This window comes from Oncorhynchus mykiss, chromosome 11, assembly GCF_013265735.2.
Source record: "Oncorhynchus mykiss isolate Arlee chromosome 11, USDA_OmykA_1.1, whole genome shotgun sequence".
Taxonomy (NCBI): domain Eukaryota; kingdom Metazoa; phylum Chordata; class Actinopteri; order Salmoniformes; family Salmonidae; genus Oncorhynchus; species Oncorhynchus mykiss.
The window spans coordinates 76,603,163-76,628,342 of record NC_048575.1 but is presented as its reverse complement, the minus strand read 5'-3'; the positions used below and the strand labels follow the sequence as shown (position 1 = coordinate 76,628,342).

General features: G+C 42.6%; 1 protein-coding gene across 1 annotated transcript in view; it reads right to left on the bottom strand.

The window, feature by feature from the left end:
• The window catches only part of LOC118937404 (protein FAM189A2-like), a 44,818-nt gene extending 33,885 nt beyond the window's left edge, over positions 1 to 10,933 (bottom strand). The window contains exons 1-2 of the mRNA XM_036936390.1: positions 10,344 to 10,933; positions 2,381 to 2,437 (exon numbers count right to left, since the gene is read on the bottom strand). Of these exons, the coding sequence (XP_036792285.1) occupies positions 2,381 to 2,437; positions 10,344 to 10,640 (354 nt within the window). The 5' untranslated portion in view covers positions 10,641 to 10,933. The remainder of the gene's footprint in view (positions 1 to 2,380; positions 2,438 to 10,343) is intronic.
• Positions 10,934 to 25,180: the final 14,247 nt, after the last annotated feature.

Below are 25,180 nucleotides of genomic sequence, written 5' to 3'. Positions count from 1 at the left end.
AGGCTTCCTTCTTTTCACTCTGTCAGTTACAGTGTAGGTCAGTATTGTGGAGTAACTACAATGTTGTTGATCCATCCTCTGTTTTCTCCTATCACAGCCGTTTAAAACTCTGTAACTGTTTTAAAATCACCATTGGCCTCATGATGAAACCCCTGAGTGGTTGACTTTCTCTCCGGCCTCTCCGAGTTAGGAAGGACGCCTGTATCTTTGTAGTGACTGGGTGTATTGATACATCATCCAAAATTAAATGAACAACTTCACCATGCTCAAAGGGATGTTTAATGTCTGCTTTTTAAATGTTTTACCCATCTACCAATAGGTGCCCTTCTTTGCGAGTCATTGGAAAACCACCCTGGTCATTGTGGTTGAATCTGTGTTTGAAATTCACTGCTCAACTGAGTGACCTTACAGATAATTGTATGTGTGGGGTACAGAGATGAGGCTGTCATTCAAAAATCATGTTAAACGCTATTATTGCACACAGAGTGAGTCCATGCAATGTGGAATGTGTCTAAGCAAATGTTTACTCCTGAACTTATTAAGGCTTGCCATAACAAAGGGGTCGAATACTTATTGACTCAAGACATTTCAGCTTTTTATTTTTAATTAATTGGCAAAAATTTTGAAAAACATAATTCCACTTTGACATTGTGATGTCACGATGGGGTATTGTGATGTCACGATGGGGTATTGTGATGTCACGATGGGGTATTGTGTGTAGGCCAGTGACCCAACACAAATCTAAATTGAATCCATTATAAATTCAGACTGTAACACAACAAAATGTGGAAAAAGTCAAGGGGTGTATAGTGCTTTTCACAGACCCAGTCACTTTAGAATTATAGAAATGTAAAAGAAAAACAAAATATCAGACAAAACATGAATAACGAGGGGGGGGGGGGGCTCAAAGAAGAGGAAGAGTGTGATGTATAAGTGTATGGGGAGGGAACTACCAGGGGTCAGAGAACCACTGAGCCTCTAGACTAGGGTTAGGGGTTGAGAAAAACCTGGACATTTGACCAGTTTGGGTTTTTGAAACACAAAATCATCTGGTCTTTGTGAGGCAGGTGTCAAGAATATTTAGTTTTACTGGGCTTTGAGCTTTGATCCAAGAAAACAATGGGAACTGCAACAAGATACTGAATAATAACATGCTTTATTACGCTGTGTAGTCTACTGGTAAACAATTCTAAACATGATGAACCTGCCAGTGAAATGTAGCTCCTGAGAAGTTAAACTGAGCAAACGGACAGTATGTCTTCAAGATCAAATTCAGTGAGCTACAAAAGCATTGGGACAGTGACACATGTGTTTTGTTTTGGCTCTGTACTCCGGCACGTTGGATTTGAAATGATACAGACTGTCAGCTTTTATTTTAGGGTATTTTCATCCACATCAGAAGTCATTGTATCATTTGAAATCCAAAGTGCTGGAGTACAGAGCCAAAACAAAACAAATATGTCTCACAATACTTTTGCAGCTCACTGTAGATGCTCAACATATTTGTTGCCGATTTGGTCGTTTCTAGCGTGGCCATTTAGTCACAAGCGGTCTAGCAACCCCTCTAGCATCTAGAGATAAGCATGGGCGGCAGGTAGCCTAGTGGTTTAAGAGCGTTGGGCCAGTAAGATCGCTGGTTCATATCCCAAGCTACCTAGCTGAAACATCTGTCTGTGCCCTTTGCGCAAGGCACTAAAATGTATAACCTCTGAACACTTACATCCTGTCAGACATGGCTGACTTAACACTATAATTGCTGTGCTCACTGAGGATTTGTCCCAGCTGTTTTTCATGGCAGCACAGAATAGACCAAACCAAACCTCTATGGCTACACGGATGGCATTCTCAGGACGTGACGACCAGTAGATCGTAATCAGGAAACACAGAGGCAAAATGGTCGTATTAATTGAACTAGAGGAACATGATGGTCTATTGACAGGGCTGTTTCTGAGGTATCTGAGGTATCCCTGGACATATATAGCCTTCCTCCTGCAGGCTTGTAGAAACATTCTCACTGTTCAGTTCATATAGACGTTGAATCCTTTGTTGTCGTAAACATGTAAACATAAACAATTCTAAACTGTGGTGGTTTGAACCCTACCAGACCATATATGACAAAACACTTTTACTGCTCTAATGACGTTGGTAACCAGTTTATAATAGCAATAAGGCACCTCGGGGTTTGTGGTATATGGCCAATATACCAATATACTCCGTGTTGCGTCGTGCCTAAGAACAACCCTTAGCCGGGATATATTGGCCATATACCACACCTCCTCATGTATATATATATACAGTACAGTTCTCTCATATATACAAATATATATATATATATATATATATATATATATATAGTAAATGTCTGTGATGTATGGCCTACCAGCAGCAGCATGGGTCTCCTCCATGTTGTGAGGCCAACGATCCCTGACAGGATCACCTGGAGGAGAACAAGAAGAAGAACCCAGACACCAATCAGCAATACATCCTGTATACCACGGACATACAGACACCAGTCAGCAATACATCCTGTATACCACAGACATACAGACACCAGTCAGCAATACATCCTGTATACCACGGACATACAGACACCAGTCAGCAATACATCCTGTATACCACGGACATACAGACACCACTGTATACCACGGACATACAGACACCAATCAGCAATACATCCTGTATACCACGGACATACAGACACCAGTCAGCAATACATCCTGTATACCACGGACATACAGACACCACTGTATACCACGGACATACAGACACCAATCAGCAATACATCCTGTATACCACGGACATACAGACACCAATCAGCAATACATCCTGTATACCATGACACCAGTCAACAATACATCCTGTATACCATGGACATACAGACACCAGTCAGCAATACATCCTGTATACCACGGACATACAGACACCAGTCAGCAATACATCCTGTATACCAAGGACATACAGAAACCAGTCAGCAATACATCCTGTATACCATGACACTAGTCAGCAATACATCCTGTATACCATGACACCAGTCAGCAATACATCCTGTATACCACGGACATACAGACACCAATCAGCAATACATCCTGTATACCATGACACCAGTCAACAATACATCCTGTATACCATGACACCAGTCAGCAATACATCCTGTATACCACGGACATACAGACACCAATCAGCAATACATCCTGTATACCACGGACATACAGACACCAGTCAGCAATACATCCTGTATACCACGGACATACAGACACCAATCAGCAATACATCCTGTATACCATGACACCAGTCAGCAATACATCCTGTATACCACGGACATACAGACACCAGTCAGCAATACATCCTGTATACCACGGACATACAGACATAAATCTCACCCACAACCACACAAACATTAATGAACACACACACACATTAATGAACACACACACACGCACACACACACACACACAGTCTTATACAGCTAACCTTGTGAGGACACACAATTCAGTCCCATTCAAAATCCTATTTTCCCTAACCCTAACCCATACTCTTACCCAAAACCTAAACTTAACCTTAATCCTAACCTAAACCCTAACCTTAACCCAAAAACCTAACCCTAGCTTCTAACCCTAACATTAAACCTAACCCTAGTTCCTATCCCCAAAACTAACCCTAGCTCCTAACTCTTAACGTAATTCTAATCCTAAAACTAATTCTAGCCTTAACCCTAAACACCCTAGAAAAAGCATTTGACCTCGTGGGGACTAACAAATTATCCTCTGGTGTCAATGTGTGTGCTCTAAATCTTTGTGCTTCCTGTTCTCCCCAGCTCCTTCATTGTGGTTCTGATATGGCTCTCATAGAACCAGAGTTATCTGAACTATCTGACACTACCGACACCTTTCATAGACACAGGGACTGGAAACACCTTTCATAGACACAGGGGACTGGAAACACCTTTCATAGAAACAGGGACTGGAAACACCTTTCATACACACAGGGACTGGAAACACCTTTCATAGACACAGGGGACTGGAAACACCTTTCATAGAAACAGGGACAGGAAACACCTTTCATACACACAGGGACTGGAAACACCTTTCATAGACACAGGGGACTGGAAACACCTTTCATAGAAACAGGGACTGGAAACACCTTTCATACACACAGGGACTGGAAACACCTTTCATAGACACAGGGACTGGAAACACCTTTCATAGAAACAGGGGACTGGAAACACCTTTCATAGAAACAGGGACTGGAAACACATTTCATACACACAGGGACTGGAAACACCTTTCATAGACACAGGGGACTGGAAACACCTTTCATAGAAACAGGGACTGGAAACACCTTTCATAGAAACATGGACTGGAAACACCTTTCATAGACACAGGGACTGGAAACACCTTTCATACACCCAGGGACTGGAAACACCTTTCATACACACAGGGACTGGAAACACCTTTCATAGAAACAGGGACTGGAAACACCTTTCATACACACAGGGACTGGAACCACCTTTCATTGACACAGGGACTGGAAACACCTTTCATAGACACAGGGACTGGAACCACCTTTCATACACACAGGGACTGGAAACACCTTTCATAGAAACAGGGACTGGAAACACATTTCATACACACAGGGACTGGAAACACCTTTCATAGACACAGGGGACTGGAAACACCTTTCATAGAAACAGGGACTGGAAACACCTTTCATAGACACAGGGACTGGAAACACCTTTCATACACCCAGGGACTGGAAACACCTTTCATACACACAGGGACTGGAAACACCTTTCATAGAAACAGGGACTGGAAACACCTTTCATACACACAGGGACTGGAACCACCTTTCATTGACACAGGGACTGGAAACACCTTTCATAGACACAGGGACTGGAAACACCTTTCATAGACACAGGGACTGGAAACACCTTTCATAGACACAGGGGACTGGAAACACCTTTCATACACACAGGGACTGGAAACACCTTTCATACACACAGGGACTGGAAATACCTTTCATAGACACAGGGACTGGAAACACCTTTCATACACCCAGGGACTGGAAACACCTTTCATAGACACAGGGGACTGGAAACACCTTTCATACACCCAGGGACTGGAAACACCTTTCATAGACACAGGCGACTGGAAACACCTTTCATACACCCAGGGGACTAGAAACACCTTTCATGGAAACAGAAGCACACAGGCCTATATCTGGATGATCTCTATAGTCCCAGTGAGCCTGATGATCTTAAAAAGGACAGAGCTCTGGTCTTACTCTTCTAGTAGATAGTAGTATGATCCAAGTCGTTTCCAATACCATCAGAAACAGGCCTGTTAATTCAAGTACTGACAAACAGTCTCTCTCCAGAGAAGACCAACTGAGAGACTTCTCCTAATACTCTGACCAGATTCTTGTCAAGCCAATCCACATGATTAAATCCACTGGTAATAAATTAGCATCTAGTGACAGCACCGCTGCAGTGGGTTTTGGGGGATGGAATCTTGCATCTCCCGGTGTGCCTACTCCGTTTGCACATCATCCCCTACATAGCGCACTACATTGACCAGAGCCCTATCCCCTACATAGTGCACTACACTGACCAGAGCCCTATCCCATACATAGTGCACTACATTGACCAGAGCCCTATCCCATACATAGTGCACTACACTGACCAGAGCCCTATTCCCTACATAATGCACTACACTGACCAGAGCCCTATCCCCTACATAGTGCACTACACTGACCAGAGCCCTATCCCCTACACTGCTCATGGGAGTAGAGTGAATAGGACACCATTTGAGACAAAGCCTCTCTCTGCGTCCTCGTCTCCTCTCCCCTCCCCTCCCCTCCTCTCCACCTCATCCAGTGGATAATTGACTCAATACGTTGCATATATATTATTTTATTTAACTAGGCAAGACAGTTCAGAACAAATTCTTATTTACAAAGACGGCCTAACCCGGACGACACTGGGCCAATTGTGCGCCGCCCTACGGGACTCCCAATCACGGCCAGATGTGATTCAGCCAGGAGTCGAACCAGGGACTGTAGTGACGCCGCTTACACAGAGATGCAGTGCCTTAGACCGCTGCGCCACCGCTGAGTGTATATGAGTCTCACCACTAACAGTGGACTGAGCTGCCCTGCTTGTCATTGGATTGTTACGGTATGATATCCATTTCAGAGAGTTTCACCTATAGATTCTTGAAGTCCATGTGAAGTATGTTTTCAATTAGGGTTGTTTAGGTTCAGCTGAGGTGAATATCGACTTGTGGGAATGTTGTCAAATATAAGGTTGTGTACATTTTGTGTGGATGTTGTCTAAGGTTGTGGGAATGTTGTTTAAGGTTGTTGGAATGTGGTTAAAAAAGTTGTCTGAAGGCTGTGTGACTGTTGTCTAAGGTTGGATGAATGTTTTCTGAATGTTGTCAAAAGGTTGTGTGAATGTTGTCTAAGGTTGAATGAATGTTTTCTGACTTACTCTGACATAATGAACCAAAGCAGAGAGTGCCTGCTTCCTTCAGTTTCCTGTGAAGGCTACAGCACCACACTTCCCAACAATAACTACAGAGTCACTCAACAGACCATAACTCCCTTACACAGATTTCCTGGAACATGGCAGTATGCTGTGTTGGCTGAGGAGTGATTTGCTGGTGCACATTAAAAAAATAACTTTAAACAGGAGAATTTGCCATGTTTTTCACACAATATTACTCACTTTTCACAAAATGTAGTAGTGCATTGGCCTACTTGACATCTACAAAGACCAAGAGAAGCATACACCACCCTACAGTAGTCCCTATAGATCAGTGTGAAAACCCTACAGTAGTCCCTATAGATCAGTGTGAAAACCCTACAGTACTCCATATAGATCAGTGGGAAAACCCTACAGTAGTCCCTATAGATCAGTGTGAAAACCCTACAGTAGTCCCTATAGATCAGTGTGAAAACCCTACAGTACTCCATATAGATCAGTGGGAAAACCCTACAGTAGTCCCTATAGATCAGTGTGAAAACCCTACAGTACTCCCTATAGATCAGTGTGAAAACCCTACAGTAGTCCCTATAGATCAGTGTGAAAACCCTACAGTAGTCCCTATAGATCAGTGTGAAAACCCTACAGTAGTCCCTATAGATCAGTGTGAAAACCCTACAGTAGTCCCTATAGATCAGTTGGAATACCTTACAGTACTCCCTATAGATCAGTGTGAAAACCTTACAGTACTCCCTATAGATCAGTGTGAAAACCCTACAGTAGGCCCTATAGATCAGTGTGAAAACCCTACAGTACTCCCTATAGATCAGTGTGAAAACCCTACAGTAGTCCCTATAGATCAGTGGGAAAACCCTACAGTAGTCCCTATAGATCAGTGTGAAAACCCTACAGTAGTCCCTATAGATCAGTTGGAATACCTTACAGTACTCCCTATAGATCAGTGGGAAAACCCTACAGTAGGCCCAATAGATCAGTGTGAAAACCCTACAGTAGTCCCTATAGATCAGTTGGAATACCTTACAGTACTCCCTATAGATCAGTTGGAATACCTTACAGTACTCCCTATAGATCAGTGTGAAAACCCTACAGTAGTCCCTATAGATCAGTTGGAATACCTTACAGTACTCCCTATAGATCAGTGTGAAAACCCTACAGTAGTCCCTATAGATCAGTGGGAAAACCTTACAGTACTCCCTATAGATCAGTGTGAAAACCCTACAGTAGTCCCTATAGATCAGTGTGAAAACCCTACAGTAGTCCCTATAGATCAGTGTGAAAACCCTACAGTACTCCCTATAGATCAGTGGGAAAACCCTACAGTAGTCCCTATAGATCAGTGTGAAAACCCTACAGTACTCCCTATAGATCAGTGTGAAACCCCTACAGTAGGCCCTATAGATCAGTGGGAAAACCCTACAGTACTCCCTATAGATCAGTGTGAAAACCCTACAGTAGTCCCTATAGATCAGTGGGAAAACCCTACAGCAGTCCCTATAGATCAGTTGGAATACCTTACAGTACTCCCTATAGATCAGTGGGAAAACCCTACAGTAGTCCCTATAGATCAGTGGGAAAACCCTACAGTAGTCCCTATAGATCAGTGGGAAAACCCTACAGTAGGCCCTATTGATCAGTGTGAAAACCCTACAGTACTCCCTATAGAGCAGTGTGAAAACCCTACAGTACTCCCTATAGATCAGTGTGAAAACCCTACAGTAGGCCCTATAGATCAGTGTGAAAGCCCTACAGTAGTCCCTATAGATCAGTGTGAAAACCCTACAGTAGTCCCTATAGATCAGTGGGAAAACCCTACAGTACTCCCTATAGAGCAGTGTGAAAACCCTACAGTAGTCCCTATAGATCAGTGTGAAAACCCTACAGTACTCCCTATAGAGCAGTGTGAAAACCCTACAGTAGTCCCTATAGATCAGTTGGAAAACCGTACAATATCTCAGAATACTCTTTAATCATTTCACATTCTTGGGAGGAACAAAAAAACAAACACAAATTGTGCTCAATCTGTTTGCTACCAGTAGAATCTGCAAAATGTCAGTTTCCCTCCAGAAGTATTTTCTGATGAAAGTGAAAGAGCCTAATATGCCTTACTGAAGTAGTCTGTCACAGTGGCTGAACAGATTACGACTAAACAGTGGCATTATTTTGGGGTTTGGCAGGCCTGGCAGTCACCATTGCATTTAGTCTGAGTGGCAGTAGTAGCTAGACAAGCATGTAACCTCTGGGTTAAAGACTTAGAGATGTTAGAGAAGTCATTGTACAATGCACAGTCCCATTTTAAAAGAACAACAATGTTCAATGCTTAATGAACCCTTTATAAGGCCTATATAGATTCTTAACAAGTGAATCCATACTACTAGTTAGGCCTATGTAAAATTCTTATAACTGGTCCTTACACTGTAGCTCTGTCTTCTCTAAACTCTGTTGTAGACTACAATTGTCTGTCTTCTCTAAACTCTGTTGTAGGCTACAATTGTCTGTCTTCTCTAAACTATGTTGTAGGCTACAATTATCTGTCTTCTCTAAACTCTGTTGTAGGCTACAATTGTCTGTCTTCTCTAAACTCTGTTGTAGGCTACAATTCTCTGTCTTCTCTAAACTCTGTTGTAGGCTACAATTCTCTGTCTTCTCTAAACTCTGTTGTAGGCTACAATTCTCTGTCTTCTCTAAACTCTGTTGTAGGCTACAATTCTCTGTCTTCTCTAAACTCTGTTGTAGGCTACAATTCTCTGTCTTCTCTAAACTCTGTTGTAGGCTACAATTCTCTGTCTTCTCTAAACTCTGTTGTAGGCTACAATTCTCTGTCTTCTCTAAACTAAAGCATGGGTGACCTGAGATCAGTCTGTTGCAGAGAGAGGGAGAGCATTATAAAGTATTTTAGGAGTTGTGAGGCGATAAGGTTTCTCCTCATAACCAGGTTAGAATCGATGTGTCTGAGAGGAGATGTGTATCAGGCATCAGGAAGGGGTGCTCAACAAGCAATCTGCCCTTTTATTACACTATTATATAAAACAAGATGGAGAAAGACCAGGGGCTGCATCCCACAATGACACCCTAATTCCCTATTATTTAGTGCACTACTTTTGACCAGGGTCCAGAAAGATTACACTATGTAGGGAATAGGGTACAATTTAGGACATCAAACAAGATGGACACCCTGGATAAATAAATACCAAAGCTCTGGGTTTGGTTCAGAACAAGTAGTCCTACATCAGAATGTGTTTTCCAAGAGAAACATTAGTCACAATGTTCTCTGAGAAAATGTGGGGATTTGAGATTAGCTTCCTGGGGGGGTGAAGACAGTCACAGACCAGGAAATGCCTAGTGGTACTGGTGAGTAATAACTAGGCTATAGCCCTTGACCCTGATACTGACATTCATGACAATAGGACAGTAGTCAGCCCTTATTTGGACTGACTGATTTATAAAGAGACAGATTTGGATTGAAACTTTATTTCTACCAAGTCATTTCTGACAATCTGGACCACTCACATGGTATCCTACTGCAGGGGTTACCAACATAAACCACCCTACAATAATGTCACCTGTCAACACACACGTAGCCTTATACTACGGGACAATCTATAATAGCATCTACATACGACACCAGGCTAGAGCACGATCATGTCTGTTTCTGGTGGATTTGATTGGCTAAATCCCCCTAACCAGAGTGTGATTTGCGTAATAGTTCCAGAACTGCTACACTACCTGTTGATAACAGTAGCTATCATAGACCAAGAACACGGAGAGTCATTCAAATACTGCCATCTTATTAATTCATTATCTGTGGGTGTTGTTAACAAACCTAGAATGCAACTATACTCACTGAAGACCCAGCCCAAAAAGGGCATGAGTTTCGGATGGGTGGAGAGCTACTGAGGGAGAGAGCTCCGAAGGAGAGCGCGACCATGGAGCAGCCGAGAACCAGCTGCAGTAATCCGAGGGAGAGCAGCGGGCGGCCGGGGAGCAGCGCTGGGAGCAGCCTCGACTGAGAACCAGGCATGCGAGAGGCAGATATGCAGCGGGGCGGCCGGATCCTGAACGTCGGGTCTGCCAACTGAGAGGCCAGCGGAACCCTGGTTACAGAGCAACAAGATCCGGGGAGAACTACCGGGAGAGACATTGGAGACGCGCAAGCGGAGAAAGGACAGCAAACTACCGAACGTGGATCGAACGTGAACTCCAAGCGAGGAGGCGGTTGATCATTTTAGTTTTGATCCCAAATTAAAGCAGAGATCTGTCAGTTGAGTTCGTGGATCTTAGCGTCATTACGCATGGTCGTATCGAGGTGGCAGAGTTTGAAGTTTTAAAATAACTGCTCTCTGTGACCAGAGCTAGGATTGCGTTTCACATATTTTGGCAGAGGCACAAGAAGGGCGGTGGAGGAGAGGCGGGGGTGCGTGGGAATAGGCCACACATCCCCGACCCCGACTGTTATGACCAAGTGTTGAGGGCGGAGAGGGGATATTATGCTGTCAAATTAATCAATGATTTCATTCCTACTTCTGCAGGTAGATTTTATTTTGAGTCAACCCCGTGGTCATTATTTGTACAGAAAATTAATTGATAAAGGAGAATCATTAGGCTACGTCTTATTAATTGTATTTTGATGACAATTTAACTGAATAAAATGTACATTTATAAAAACGAGATTATCTCTCCAGATGATTGCTTTGATCTCGATGTTGTGCTTTCATACAGGAGGTTAACTAAACACCCCCCTGTCAATATTCCATTCCTTTACGTATATTTGTGCGTATAAAGGTAGTTGTTGTGACATTGTTAGATTACTTGTTAGATACCGCTGCACTGTCGGGAACTAGAAGCACAAGCATTTTTCGCTACACTTGCAATAACATCTGCTAACCATGTGTATGTGACCAATAACATTTGATTTGCTCTAATCTCACACTCCCCTACCCTTACAGAGCAACATTTGTTGAGATGATTGTCTGTAACATGTGTAACCTTTTTACACACACAACACTAATGTTAACAGAAGCTGAAGTTCTGGCGAAAGAACATATTAAAATTAGGATAATTTTATTGATCAATTGCACACAAGGTCACACTGAAATTTGACTTCTGCTTTAAACCCAAACCCTCTGAAAGACATACATATATATACACACACACACACACACACACACACATACTGTACATACAGTTGAAGTCAGAAGTTTAGATACACTTACGTTGGAGTCATTAAAACTAGTTTTTCAACCACTCCACACATTTCTTGTAAACAAACTATAGTTTTGGCAAGTCGGTTAGGACATCTACTTGGTGCATGACACAAGTAATTTTTCCAGCAATTGTTTACAGACAGATTATTTCACTTATAATTCACTGTATCACAATTTCAGTGGGTCAGACGTTTACATACACTAAGTTGACTGTGCCTTTAAACAGCTTGGAAAATTCCAGAAAATTATGTCACGGCTTTAGAAGCTTCTGATAGGCTAACTGGCATCATTTGAGTCAATTGCAGGTGTACCTGTGGATGTATTTCAAGGCTTACCTTCAAACTCAGTGCCTCTTTGCTTGACATCATGGGAAAATCAAAAGAAATCATCCAAGACCTCAGAAAATAAATTGGAGACCTCCACAAGTCTGGTTCATCCTTGAAAGCAACTTCCAAAAGCCTGAACGTACCATGTTCATCTGTACAAACAATAGTACTCAAGTATAAACATCATGGGACCCCACAGCCGTAATACCGCTCAGGAAGGAGACACGTTCTGTCTCCTAGAGATGAACGTACTTTGGTGCGAAAAGTGCAAATCAATCCCAGAACAACAACAAAGACCTTGTGAAGATGCTGGAGGAAACAGGTACAAAATTATCTATATCCACAGTAAAAACGAGTCCTATATCAACATAACCTGGCCATAATGACCATTATTATGTTTGGAGGAAAAAGGGGAGGCTTGCAAGCCGAAGAACACCATCCCAACCGTGAAGCACGGGGGTGGCAGCATCATGTTGTGTGGGTGCTTTGCTGCAGGAGGGACTGGTGCACTTCACAAAATAGATGGCATCATGAGGCAGGAAAATGATGTGGATATATTGAAGCAACATCTCAAGACATCAGTCAGGAAGTTAAAGCTTGGTCGCAAATGGGTCTTCCAAATGGACAATGACCCCAACCATACTTTCAAAGTTGTGGCAAAATGGCTTAAGGACAACAAATACAAGGTATTGTATTGGCCATCACAAACCCTGACCTCAATCCTATAGAACATTTGTGGGCAGAACTGAAAAAGCATGTGTGAGCAAGGATGCCTACCTACCTGACTCAGTTACACCAGCTCTGTCAGGAGGAATGGGCCAAAATTCACCCAATGTATTGTGGGAAGCTTGTGGAAGTCTACCTGAAACGTTTGACCCAAGTTAAACATTTATAAGGCAATGCTACCAAATACTAATTGAGTGTATGTAAACTTCTGACCCACTGGGAAGGTGATGAAAGAAATTCAAGCTGAAATAAATAATTCTCTCTACTATTATTCTGACATTTCACATTCTTATAATAAAGTGGTGATCCTAACTGACCTAAAACAGGGAATTATTACTCGGATCAAATGTCAGGAATTGTGAAAAACTGAGTATAAATGTATTTGGCTAAGGTGTATGTAAACTTCCGACTTCAACTGTACATACACTATATACAAGTATATAGTCACCCCTTCAAATTAGTGGATTCGGCTATTTCAGCAACACAAGTTGCTGACAGGTATATATAAATCTAGCACACATAGACATTGGCGGTAAAAAATGGCTCTACTGAAGAGCTGTGGCATAGGATGCCACCTTTCCAACAATTCAGTTCTTTAAATTTCTGCCCTGCTAGAGCTGCCCCGGTCAACTGTCAGTGCTGTTATTGTGAAGTGGAAACGTCTAGGAGCAACAACAGCTCAGCCACAAAGTGGTAGGCCACACAAGCTCACAGAATGAGACCGCCGAGTGCTGAAGCATGTAAAAATCATCTGTCTTCGGTTGCAACCCTCACTACAGAGTTCCAAACTCCCTCTGGAAGCAACGTCAGCACAATAACTGTTTGTCTGGAGCGTCATGAAATGGATTTCCATGACTGATCAGCCGCACAGAAGCCTAAGATCACCATGCCCAATGCCAAGCGTCGGCTGGAGTGGTGTAAAGTGCACCGCCATTGGACTCTGGAGCAGTGGAAACCAGCAGTGGTGACCAGCACCACGGAGTCACCGCTTGACTGTTGACATTGAGACTGGTGTTTTGCGGGTACTATTTAATGAAGCTGCCAGTTGAAGACTTGAGGCGTCTGTTTCTCAAACTAGACACTCTAATGTACTTGTCCGCTTGCTCAGTTGTGCACAGGGGCCTCCCACTCCTCTTTCTATTCTGGTTAGAGCCAGTTTGCGCTGTTCTGTGAAGGGAGCAGTACACAGCGCTGTACGAGATCTTCAGTTTCTTGGTAATTTCGCGCATGGAATAGCCTTCATTTCTCAGAACAAGAATAGACTGACGAGTTTCAGAAGAAAGGTCTTTGTTTCTGACCATTTTGAGCTTGTAATCGAACCCACAAATGCTGTTGCTCCAGATACTCAACTAGTCTAAAGAAGGCCAGTGTTATTGCCTCTTTAAATCAGCACAACAGTTTGAAGCTGTGCTAACATAATTGCAAAAGGGTTTTCTAATGATCAATTAGCGTTTTAAAGTGATACATTTGGATTGACTTACACAATGTGCCATTGGAACACAGGAGTGATGGTTGCTGAAAACACACCTGTGTAGATATTCCACAAAAAAATCTGCTATTTCCAGCTACAATAGTCATTTACAAAATTAACAATGTCTACTCTATATTTCTGATAAATGTATGTTATTTTAATGTACAAAACATGTGCTTTTCTTTCAAAAACAAGGACATTTCTATGAGGTTAGTTCTATGAGGTAGTGTAAATACTGTATATGTATATTATATACACACTGAAAGTACACAGAGTATACTAAACATTAGGAACACCTTTCTAATGTTGAGTTGACACTTTTGTGTGACAAAACATCCTCAATTTGTTGGGGAATGGACTCTACAAGGTGTCGAAAGCGTTCCACAGGAATGCTGGCCCATGTTGACTCCAATACTTCCCACTGTTGTGGTCAAGTTGGCTGGATGTCCTTTGGGTGGTGGACTATTCTTGATACACACAGGAAACTGTTGAGCGTGAAAAACCCAGCAGTGTTGCAGTTCTTGATACACTCAAACCGGTGTGCCTGGCACCTACCCGTTCAAAGACACTTAAATATTTTGTCGTGACCATTCACCCTCTGAATGGCACACATACACAATCCATGTCACAACTTGAGTCATAACTGTATCAAGGCTTAAAAATCCATCTTTAATCTGTCTCCTCCCCTTCATCTACACTGATTGAAGTGGATTTAACAAGTGACATCAATAAGGAATCATAGCTTTCACCTGGATTCACCTGGTCAGTCTATGTCGAGCAGGTGTTCCTAAAGTTTTGTACACTCAGTGTATGTACAGTGCCTTCAGTAAGTATTCAGACCCCTTGACTTATTCCACATTGTGTTGTGTTACAGACAGAATTCAAAATGGATTAAATATATTTTTTAAATCTCACCCTTCTACACACAATACCCCATAATGACAAAGTGAAAACATATATTTTTTAATAGAACATTTATTGAAAATGAAATACAGAAATACTTACACCTCTGAGTCAATGCTTTGTAGAATCACCTTTGGCCCTGAATACAGCATTGAGTCTGTCTGGGTAAGTTTCTAAGACCTAGATTGTGAAACACATGCCTTTTTATTTATTTATTTTTCTTCAAGCTCTGTCAAATTGGTTGTTGATCATTGCGAGACAACCATTTTCAGGTCTTGCCAAAGATTTAAGCAGATTTAAGTCAAAACTGAAACTCGGCCACTCAGGAGCATTCACTGTCTTCTTGGTAATCAACTGGGCTTAGCTCCATTCCATTTCTTTTTTATGCTGAAAAACTCCCCAGTCCTTAACAATTACAAGCATACCCATAACATACAGCCACCACTATGCTTGAAAATATGGAGAGTGATTGTAACGGCAGATTTCTGTGGACGAAGGATCGGACCAAAGCGCAGCGTGGTTAGTGTTCATCATGTTTAATAAAGACCATAAACGTGAACACTACAAAATACAAAACAACAAATGTGAAAAAAAAACAGTTCTGTCTGGTGCAGACACATGAAGACAGAAGACAGCCACCCACAAAACCCAACACAAAACAGGCTACCTAAATATGGTTCCCAATCAGAGACAATGACTAACACCTGCCTCTGATTGAGAACCATATCAGGCCAAACATAGAAACGAGAAAACTAGACACACAACATAGAATACCCACTCAGCTCACGTCCTGACCAACACTAAAACAAAGAAAACACAAAAGAACTATGGTCAGAACGTGACAGTACACCCAAGGTGAGGGGCAGCTCGGGACTGAGGGGTAGCTCAGGACAGGGGTAGCTCAGGACTGAAGGGTAGCTCAGGACTGGCTGACGGCTCTGGCAGCTCCTGGCTGGCTGGCGGCTCTGGCAGCTCCTGGCTGGCGGCTCTGGCAGCTCCTGGCTGACTGACGGCTCTGGCAGGTCCTGGCTGACTGACGGCTCTGGCAGGTCCTGGCTGACTGACGGCTCTGGCAGCTCCTGGCTGACTGACGGCTCAGGACAGACTGGCGGCTCTAGCAGCTCTGGACAGGCGGGAGACTCAAGCAGCTCTGGACAGGCGGGAGACTCAAGCAGCTCTGGACAGGCGGGAGACTCAAGCAGCTCTGGACAGGCGGGAGACTCTAGCAGCTCTGGACAGGCGGGAGACTCTAACAGCTCTGGACAGGCGGGAGACTCTAGCAGCTCTGGACAGGCGGGAGACTCTAGCAGCTCTGGACAGGCGGGAGACTCTAGCAGCTCGGACAGGCGGGAGACTCTAGCAGCTCGGACAGGCGGGAGACTCTAGCAGCTCTGCACCTGTAGACAAAGGACGGAAAAACAGCCTGGTGCGGGGGGCTGCCACCGGAGGGCTGGTGTGTGGAGGTGGCACTGGATGGACTGGACGGTGAAGGCGTACTGGAGATCTTGAGAGCAGGGCTGGCACCATCCATCCTGGCTGGATCTTCACCATAGCCCGGCAGATGTGGGGAGCTGGGATGTAGCGCACCGGGCTAAGCACGCGTACTGGGGACACTGTGCGTTCCACCGCATAACACGGAGGCCTGGTGCGTGAGGCTGGCACAGTCTTCACCAGACGACTAGCACGCACCTCAGGACGAGTATGGAGAGCTGACCCAAGTGCCATCAAATCACCGACACGCTCCGTCTGGCGAATGTTGTGCCTCATGCACCAACACAGCACCTCCCTCATAACTCTCTCCTCCAATTTCCCCATTAACTCCTTCACTGTCTCTGCTTTGCTCACCTCCAACACCGCCCTGACCGGCTCTGGTTCTTTACGGTAAACAGGGGGAGTTGGCTCAGGTCTGACTCCTGACTCTGCCACACTCTCCCTGTGCCTCCCCCCAATACATTTTTGGGGCTGCCTCTTGGGCTTCCAGCCGCGCTGCCATGCCAGCTCCTCGTAATGCCGCCTCTCTGCCTCCAGCTCTGCTTTGGGGCGGCGATATTCCCCTGGGCCCAGGGTCCTGTTCCGTCCTACTCGTCCTCCCATGTCCATGAGTCTTGTGATGCTGGCCGCCGCTGCTGCTGTTGCTGCCGCTTGGTCCTTGGTTGGTGGGTGTTTCTGTAAGGGTTTTCCTCCTCTTCGTCTGAGGAGGAGAAGCGAGAAGGATCGGAGGACCATACTAGGACGAAACATAGAAATTCCAAAATCATAGAAAAGCAAACATAGACTGCCCACCCCAACTCACGCCCCGACCATACTAAATAACGACAAAACAAAGGAAATAAAGGTCAGAATGTGACAGTGATACACAATAATGTGTTGTATTGGATTTTTGCAGTATTACTTTAGTGCCTTGTTGCAAACAGAATGCATGTTTTGGAATATGTTTAGTTTGAACAGTCTTCTTTCTTTTCACTCTGTGAATTAGGTTAGTATTATGGAATAACTACAATGTTGTTGATCCATCCTCAGTTTTCTCCTATCACAGCCATTCAACTCTAACTGTTACCATTGGCCTCATGGTGAAATCCCTAAGCGGGTTTCTTCCTCTCTGGCAACTGAGTTAAGAAGGACGCGTGTATATTTGTCGTGACTGGGTGTAGTGATAAACAATCTAAAGTGTAATTAATAACTTCAGCATGCTCAAAGGGATATTCAATGTCTGCCTTTTTAATTTGTACACATCTACCAACAGGTGCCCTTCTTTGCAAGGTATTGGAAAACCTCCCTGGTCTTTGCGGTTTAAATTTTTTCAGTTGAAATTCACTGCTCGACTGAGGAACCTTACAGATAATTGTATGTGTGGGGTACAGAGATGAGGTAGTCATTAAAACATCATTTTAAACTCTATTATTGCCATGCAACTTATTATCTGACTTGTTAAGCAAATATTTACTCCTAAACTTATTTAGGCTTGCCATAAGAAAGGGGTTGAATACTTACAGTCTCAAGAACTTTCAGCTTCTATTCTTTAATTAATTTGTAAAAATAATTACATTGACATTAAGGGGTGTAGGTCGGTGACAATAAAATCTCTATTTAATCCATTTCAAATTCAGGATGTAATATAACATCTGAAAAAAAAAAAAAAAAATGTCAATGCATATATATATATATATATTTCTAAACTGTGTGGTTCGAGCCCTGAATGCTGATTGGCTGACATCCGTGGTATATCAGACCATATACGACGGGTATGACAAAACGTTTCTTGTTCCTGCTCTAATTTCATTGGTAACCAGTTTATAATAGCAATAAGGTGCCTCGGGGGTTTGTGGTATATGACCAATATACCATGGCTAAGGGCTGTGTCCAGGCACAGTGTCTTGCCTAAGAACAGCCCATAGCCATGGTATATTGGCCCTATACCACACCTCCTAAATATATATATATATATATATATATATAGTGGAAACGTAAACTGATGAAAATAGTTTATGGATGGTACTATATTTTAATATATTTCACAATGATACATTGTGTCTGTGATAAGAAACACGAACAGAAGGAGTTCTAAACAGAAGGAGTTCCAAACAGAAGGAGTTCCAAACAGAAGGAGTTCCAAACAGAAGGAGTTCCAAACAGAAGGAGTTCCAAACAGAAGGAGTTCCAAACAGAAGGAGTTCCAAACAGAAGGAGTTCTAAACAGAAGGAGTTCCAAACAGAAGGAGTTCCAAACAGAAGGAGTTCCAAACAGAAGGTGTTCCAAACAGAAGGTGTTCCAAACAGAAGGAGTTCCAAACAGAAGGAGTTCCAAACAGAAGGAGTTCCAAACAGAAGGAGTTCCAAACAGAAGGTGTTCCAAACAGGAGTTCCAAACAGAAGGAGAAATCTCCACAGACCTTCAGAGACAAATGGTTTTCCACTTATGTATTTCAGGATATTCTGATGAGAAAACCTTCCATTTCAATACAATTGAAAAAGCATCTTGACTAAGAGGTTGTAAGTCCTTGCTCTCAACAGCCAGAATGCAGATCAGATTTGGCATAATGTAATTGAAAAACAAGCCTTGATGGCTGTTTTTACCAAATTACATAATTAGCTTCCGGTGTTACCAACTAAAACTCTTCAAGCTCATGAACAGTCCAGTAAGGCTAAACATGATCTGGACTGCTGTGTTGTGCCATCTCTCCCTCTCTCTGCATCGACACTGGCACAGAAAATACATTTCTCCAGGGAATTCGAAGGTCATCACAGAAGCTACATTGTACAGCTACGTCAAGTTTTCAATTCCCAGAGGAATTTGATGTGGCTTAACCTTTATTTAACTAGCTGATTGGCTATGAGAATCCAACTGACATTTACTCCTGAGGTGCTGACCTGTTGCACCCTCTACAACCACTGTCATTATTATTATTTGACCCTGCTGGTCATTTATGAACATTTGAACATCTTTGGCCGTGTTGTTATAATCTCCACCCCTCATAGCCTGGTTCCTCTCTAGGTTTCTTCCTAGGTTCTGGCCTTTCTAGGGAGTTTTTCCTAGCCACCGTGCTTCTACACCTGCATTGCTTGCTGTTTGGGGTTTTAGGCTGGGTTTCTGTACAGCATTTTATGACATCAACTGATGTGAGAAGTACTTTATAAATACATTTGATGAATTGATTGATAAGAACACGTTCTTCTTTACAATGACGGCCTACCGAAACGCAAAAGGCCTCCTGAGGGGACGGGGGCTGGGATTAAAAATAAAACAAATAAATAAAATGTAAACAAACACACAGTGGTTCAGAGTAAAAAAAATATTAAAAAATAAAAATGTTTTATAGTAAAAATATATGCATTCACTGTACTGCAGTCACTTATGATAAAAGCATCTGTCAAGTGTTGACATTCACCTAGTTTTTATTTATTTATTTTGCTCCTTTGCACCCCATTATTTTTATTTCTACTTTGCACATTCTCCCATTGCAAATCTACCATTCAAGTGTTTTACTTGCTATATTGTATTTACTTTGCCACCATGGCCTTGTTGCCTTTACCTCCCTTCTCACCTCCTTTGCTCACATTGTATATAGACTTGTTTATACTGTATTATTGACTGTATGTTTGTTTTACTCCATGTGTAACTCTGTGTCGTTGTATGTGTCGAACTGCTTTGCTTTATCTTGGCCAGGTCGCAATTGTAAATGAGAACTTGTTCTCAACTTGCCTACCTGGTTAAATAAAGGTGAAATAAAAAATAAATACATAAAAGGAGAAGTCTTGGTCTATTAAAGTATCTTCTATATTGATCCATTGAAGCAGTGGTGTTCTTTTTCTGTGTCTGTTTTGCAACCTCTGGTTATTGAATGGAGTGGAGGGATGGTTGATGGTAATATTTCCTGGCCTCTCCTGAAGAAACACCAGATCAAACTCCCCCCGATGGTTCAGTTATGTAACTGCAGTATTAGATAGGGCACCGAGGTCTGTTAATAGCGTCTCAGACAGTGCAGGGTCAATAGAACAGTTTCCATGTGTTTGACTCCGTTCCATTAATTCCATTCCAGACATTACAATGAACCCGTCCTCCTATAACTCCTCCCACCACCCTGCACTGTCTGAGATGCTACAACTGAAAGGAAAGGGGGTACCTAGGGGATACCTAGTCAGTTGTACAACAGAAAGGGGGATACCTAGTCAGTTGTACAACAGAAAGGGGGATACCTAGTCAGTTGTACAACAGAAAGAGGGATACCTAGTCAGTTGTACAACAGAAAGGGGGATACCTAGTCAGTTGTACAACAGAAAGGGGGATACCTAGTCAGTTGTACAACAGAAAGGAAAGGGGGATACCTAGTCAGTTGTACAACAGAAAGGGGGATACCTAGTCAGTTGTACAACAGAAAGGAAAGGGGGATACCTAGTCAGTTGTACAACAGAAAGGGGGATACCTAGTCAGTTGTACAACAGAAAGGGAAAGGGGGATACCTAGTCAGTTATACAACAGACAGGAAAGGGGGATACCTAGTCAGTTATACAACAGAAAGGAAAGGGGGATACCTAGTCAGTTGTACAACAGAAAGGGGGATACCTAGTCAGTTATACAACAGAAAGGAAAGGGGGATACCTAGTCAGTTGTACAACAGAAAGGAAAGGGGGATACCTAGTCAGTTATACAACAGAAAGGAAAGGGGGATACCTAGTCAGTTGTACAACAGAAAGGGGGTTACCTAGTCAGTTGTACAACAGAAAGGAAAGGGGGATACCTAGTCAGTTATACAACAGAAAGGAAAGGGGGATACCTAGTCAGTTATACAACAGAAAGGAAAGGGGGTTACCTAGTCAGTTGTACAACAGAAAGGGGGGTACCTAGTCAGTTATACAACAGACAGGAAAGGGGGATACCTAGTCAGTTGTACAACAGAAAGGAAAGGGGGATACCTAGTCAGTTATACAACAGAAAGGAAAGGGGGAAACCTAGTCAGTTATACAACAGAAAGGGGGATACCTAGTCAGTTATACAACAGAAAGGGGGATACCTAGTCAGTTATACAACAGAAAGGGGGGTACCTAGTCAGTTATACAACAGAAAGGAAAGGGGGATACCTAGTCAGTTATACAACAGAAAGGAAAGGGGGTACCTAGTCAGTTGTACAACAGACAGGAAAGGGGGATACCTAGGGGATACCTAGTCAGTTGTACAACAGAAAGGAAAGGGGGATACCTAGTCAGTTGTACAACAGAAAGGGGGATACCTAGTCAGTTGTACAACAGAAAGGGGGATACCTAGTCAGTTGTACAACAGAAAGGAAAGGGGGATACCTAGTCAGTTGTACAACAGAAAGGGAAAGGGGGATACCTAGTCAGTTATACAACAGAAAGGGGGATACCTAGTCAGTTATACAACAGAAAGGGGGATACCTAGTCAGTTGTACAACAGAAAGGGGGATACCTAGTCAGTTGTACAACAGAAAGGGAAAGGGGGATACCTAGTCAGTTATACAACAGAAAGGGGGATACCTAGTCAGTTATACAACAGAAAGGGGGATACCTAGTCAGTTGTACAACAGAAAGGGGGATACCTAGTCAGTTGTACAACAGAAAGGGGGATACCTAGTCAGTTATACAACAGAAAGGGGGATACCTAGTCAGTTGTACAACAGAAAGGGGGATACCTAGTCAGTTATACAACAGAAAGGGAAAGGGGGATACCTAGTCAGTTATACAACAGAAAGGGGGATACCTAGTCAGTTATACAACAGAAAGGGAAAGGGGGATACCTAGTCAGTTATACAACAGAAAGGGGGATACCTAGTCAGTTATACAACAGAAAGGGAAAGGGGGATACCTAGTCAGTTGTACAACAGAAAGGGGGATACCTAGTCAGTTGTACAACAGAAAGGGGGATACCTAGTCAGTTGTACAACAGAAAGGGGGATACCTAGTCAGTTATACAACAGAAAGGGGGATACCTAGTCAGTTGTACAACAGAAAGGGGGATACCTAGTCAGTTATACAACAGAAAGGGGGATACCTAGTCAGTTATACAACAGAAAGGGAAAGGGGGATACCTAGTCAGTTATACAACAGAAAGGGGGATACCTAGTCAGTTATACAACAGAAAGGGAAAGGGGGATACCTAGTCAGTTGTACAACAGAAAGGGGGATACCTAGTCAGTTATACAACAGAAAGGGGGATACCTAGTCAGTTGTACAACAGAAAGGGGGATACCTAGTCAGTTATACAACAGAAAGGGAAAGGGGGATACCTAGTCAGTTATACAACAGAAAGGGGGATACCTAGTCAGTTATACAACAGAAAGGGAAAGGGGGATACCTAGTCAGTTATACAACAGAAAGGGGGATACCTAGTCAGTTATACAACAGAAAGGGAAAGGGGGATACCTAGTCAGTTATACAACAGAAAGGGGGATACCTAGTCAGTTATACAACAGAAAGGGAAAGGGGGATACCTAGTCAGTTGTACAACAGAAAGGTGGATACCTAGTTAGTTGTACAACTGAATGCCTTCAACTGAAATGTGTCTTCCGCATTTCACTGAACCCCTCTGAATCGGATACTGGCCCAACACTAACTACTAGGCTACCATCTAGGTTCTGTCCATATAATATATGTTTCATTATGAGCTAACAGGCTAAACTGATCCTGGATCAGTACTCTTATTCTGAGATGTTTTGTGAATACAGGCCCATGTAATCTTATTCATTATTAATTTAAAGGCAAAACTGATCATAGGTCAGTACTTAGTATACTCTGGTGGTCAGTGTTTCTACAATAGGCCTGTTTCCCATAAAGTAGGTTCTGTTAGCAGGAGTTTGCAGCTAGCCATGGCACAGGTCACAGGGCACAGGTCACAGGGCACAATGAGTAACTAAGTGTACAACAAAATAATCACCAACCTCACAACCAGTCAAATGCAAAGTGATTGTCTGGGAAGCTACAGTATTACACACAGATACCCTTATAACATGTCTGAGCCAGCCGAGTAGAGCTGTGTTGAAAAGGAAAATGTCAGAGTTAGTATAGGACGTTTTCAGGTCGGCACGACCTGTCACAGTGTTTTAAAAAGTCAAATATTCATTTTGTCTCAGACTTTGATGTGATGGCAGCTACATTCTAAAAACATTCATCAGACATCAGCTGGAACAAAAACATTGGAATTAAAATGAACCTTGAAAGGTATTCAAACTGGTTTATTCTTGTATTTGATAGGATGATGAATGGTGAAGTGGATGAGAAAACTTTTGATTCCACGCTTTAAAAGCCCTTCAATCAATAGAGCCTTCAAATGTTTAGTTTAAAAAAAATAAGACAGACATTCTCCACTTTGTCAGTGAAAGACTGTTAATTTTATTTTGTGTTGTAAGGTGAAACGCCACGACAGACTCTCTTTCTCGCTCTCTCTCTCTCTTTCTCTCTCTCTCTTTCTCTCTCTCTCTCCATTGGTGGATGTATAGTGTGAACTGAGATACAATCAAGCATGTAATAACAAGTAGAAACCTCTGGACAGTGGAGCTGAGACCATAAAGGACAGAACAGACTCCAACACAGAAATGACTGACACATATCAACCAATCACACTCCTCCTCCCTGAACCACCCTGATCTGGGGTGCTATTCAATCAAAACCGTGCTTCATGTTCTTTCGGGTAAGACAAATAGCACCTTACTCTTGTGAAAGACACAGTGGACATTATGTCAATGTCCAAACATGCTTGAGGAATGTTATCGTCATCTTAACCAGGAAACCCGGAAAGCGGTTTTGATTGAATGTCGACCACATCATGGCCATATCTCTGGGAGACATACAGGGCAGGACTGGTCACAGAGGGTGTCGTTGTGGAGGAAGGGACAGAGGGACGGAGGTACAGCCAGTACATTAGGGACAGAATTAAGGTTTTGGTGTCTCTTGTGCCCTGTTTTCCATAAAAGCTTGAGAGCAGCTGAGTAGTGGGGTTCAGGGGACAAGGACAGGGACATGGGCTGGGACTGGGGCACACCGACGTCCCCAAACCTCATGTTAATCAGAAAGTAAAAGGCACTTCAAAAAATCGTAAAACAAATTCCAGTGTATTATATGTTATATCGCTCTCTCTAAATATATATATATATCTTACGATTGCGCTCTCTCTCTCTAAATATATATATATATATATATATATATATATATATATATATATATATATATATATATATATATATATATATATATATATATATATATACACACACACACATATATATATATATATATATACACACATACACATACACATACATATATATATATATATATATATATATATATATATATATATATATATATATATATATATATAGAACGAGAGAGAGAAATAATATATACTGTATGTATACACAGACGCATGATGATATAGGAAGGAATGCCAAGACAGGAGTATAAACACTAGACATAACAATATACAGTAGGTGACCTTTTAAAATAGTTTAGAGGCAGCTGGTTATATTGGATAATAGTACAAAGAGAAAACAGTGAGGAGGAGAAAAAGCCACAGCTTGGAACACTTGTTAAGGTTTAAGGT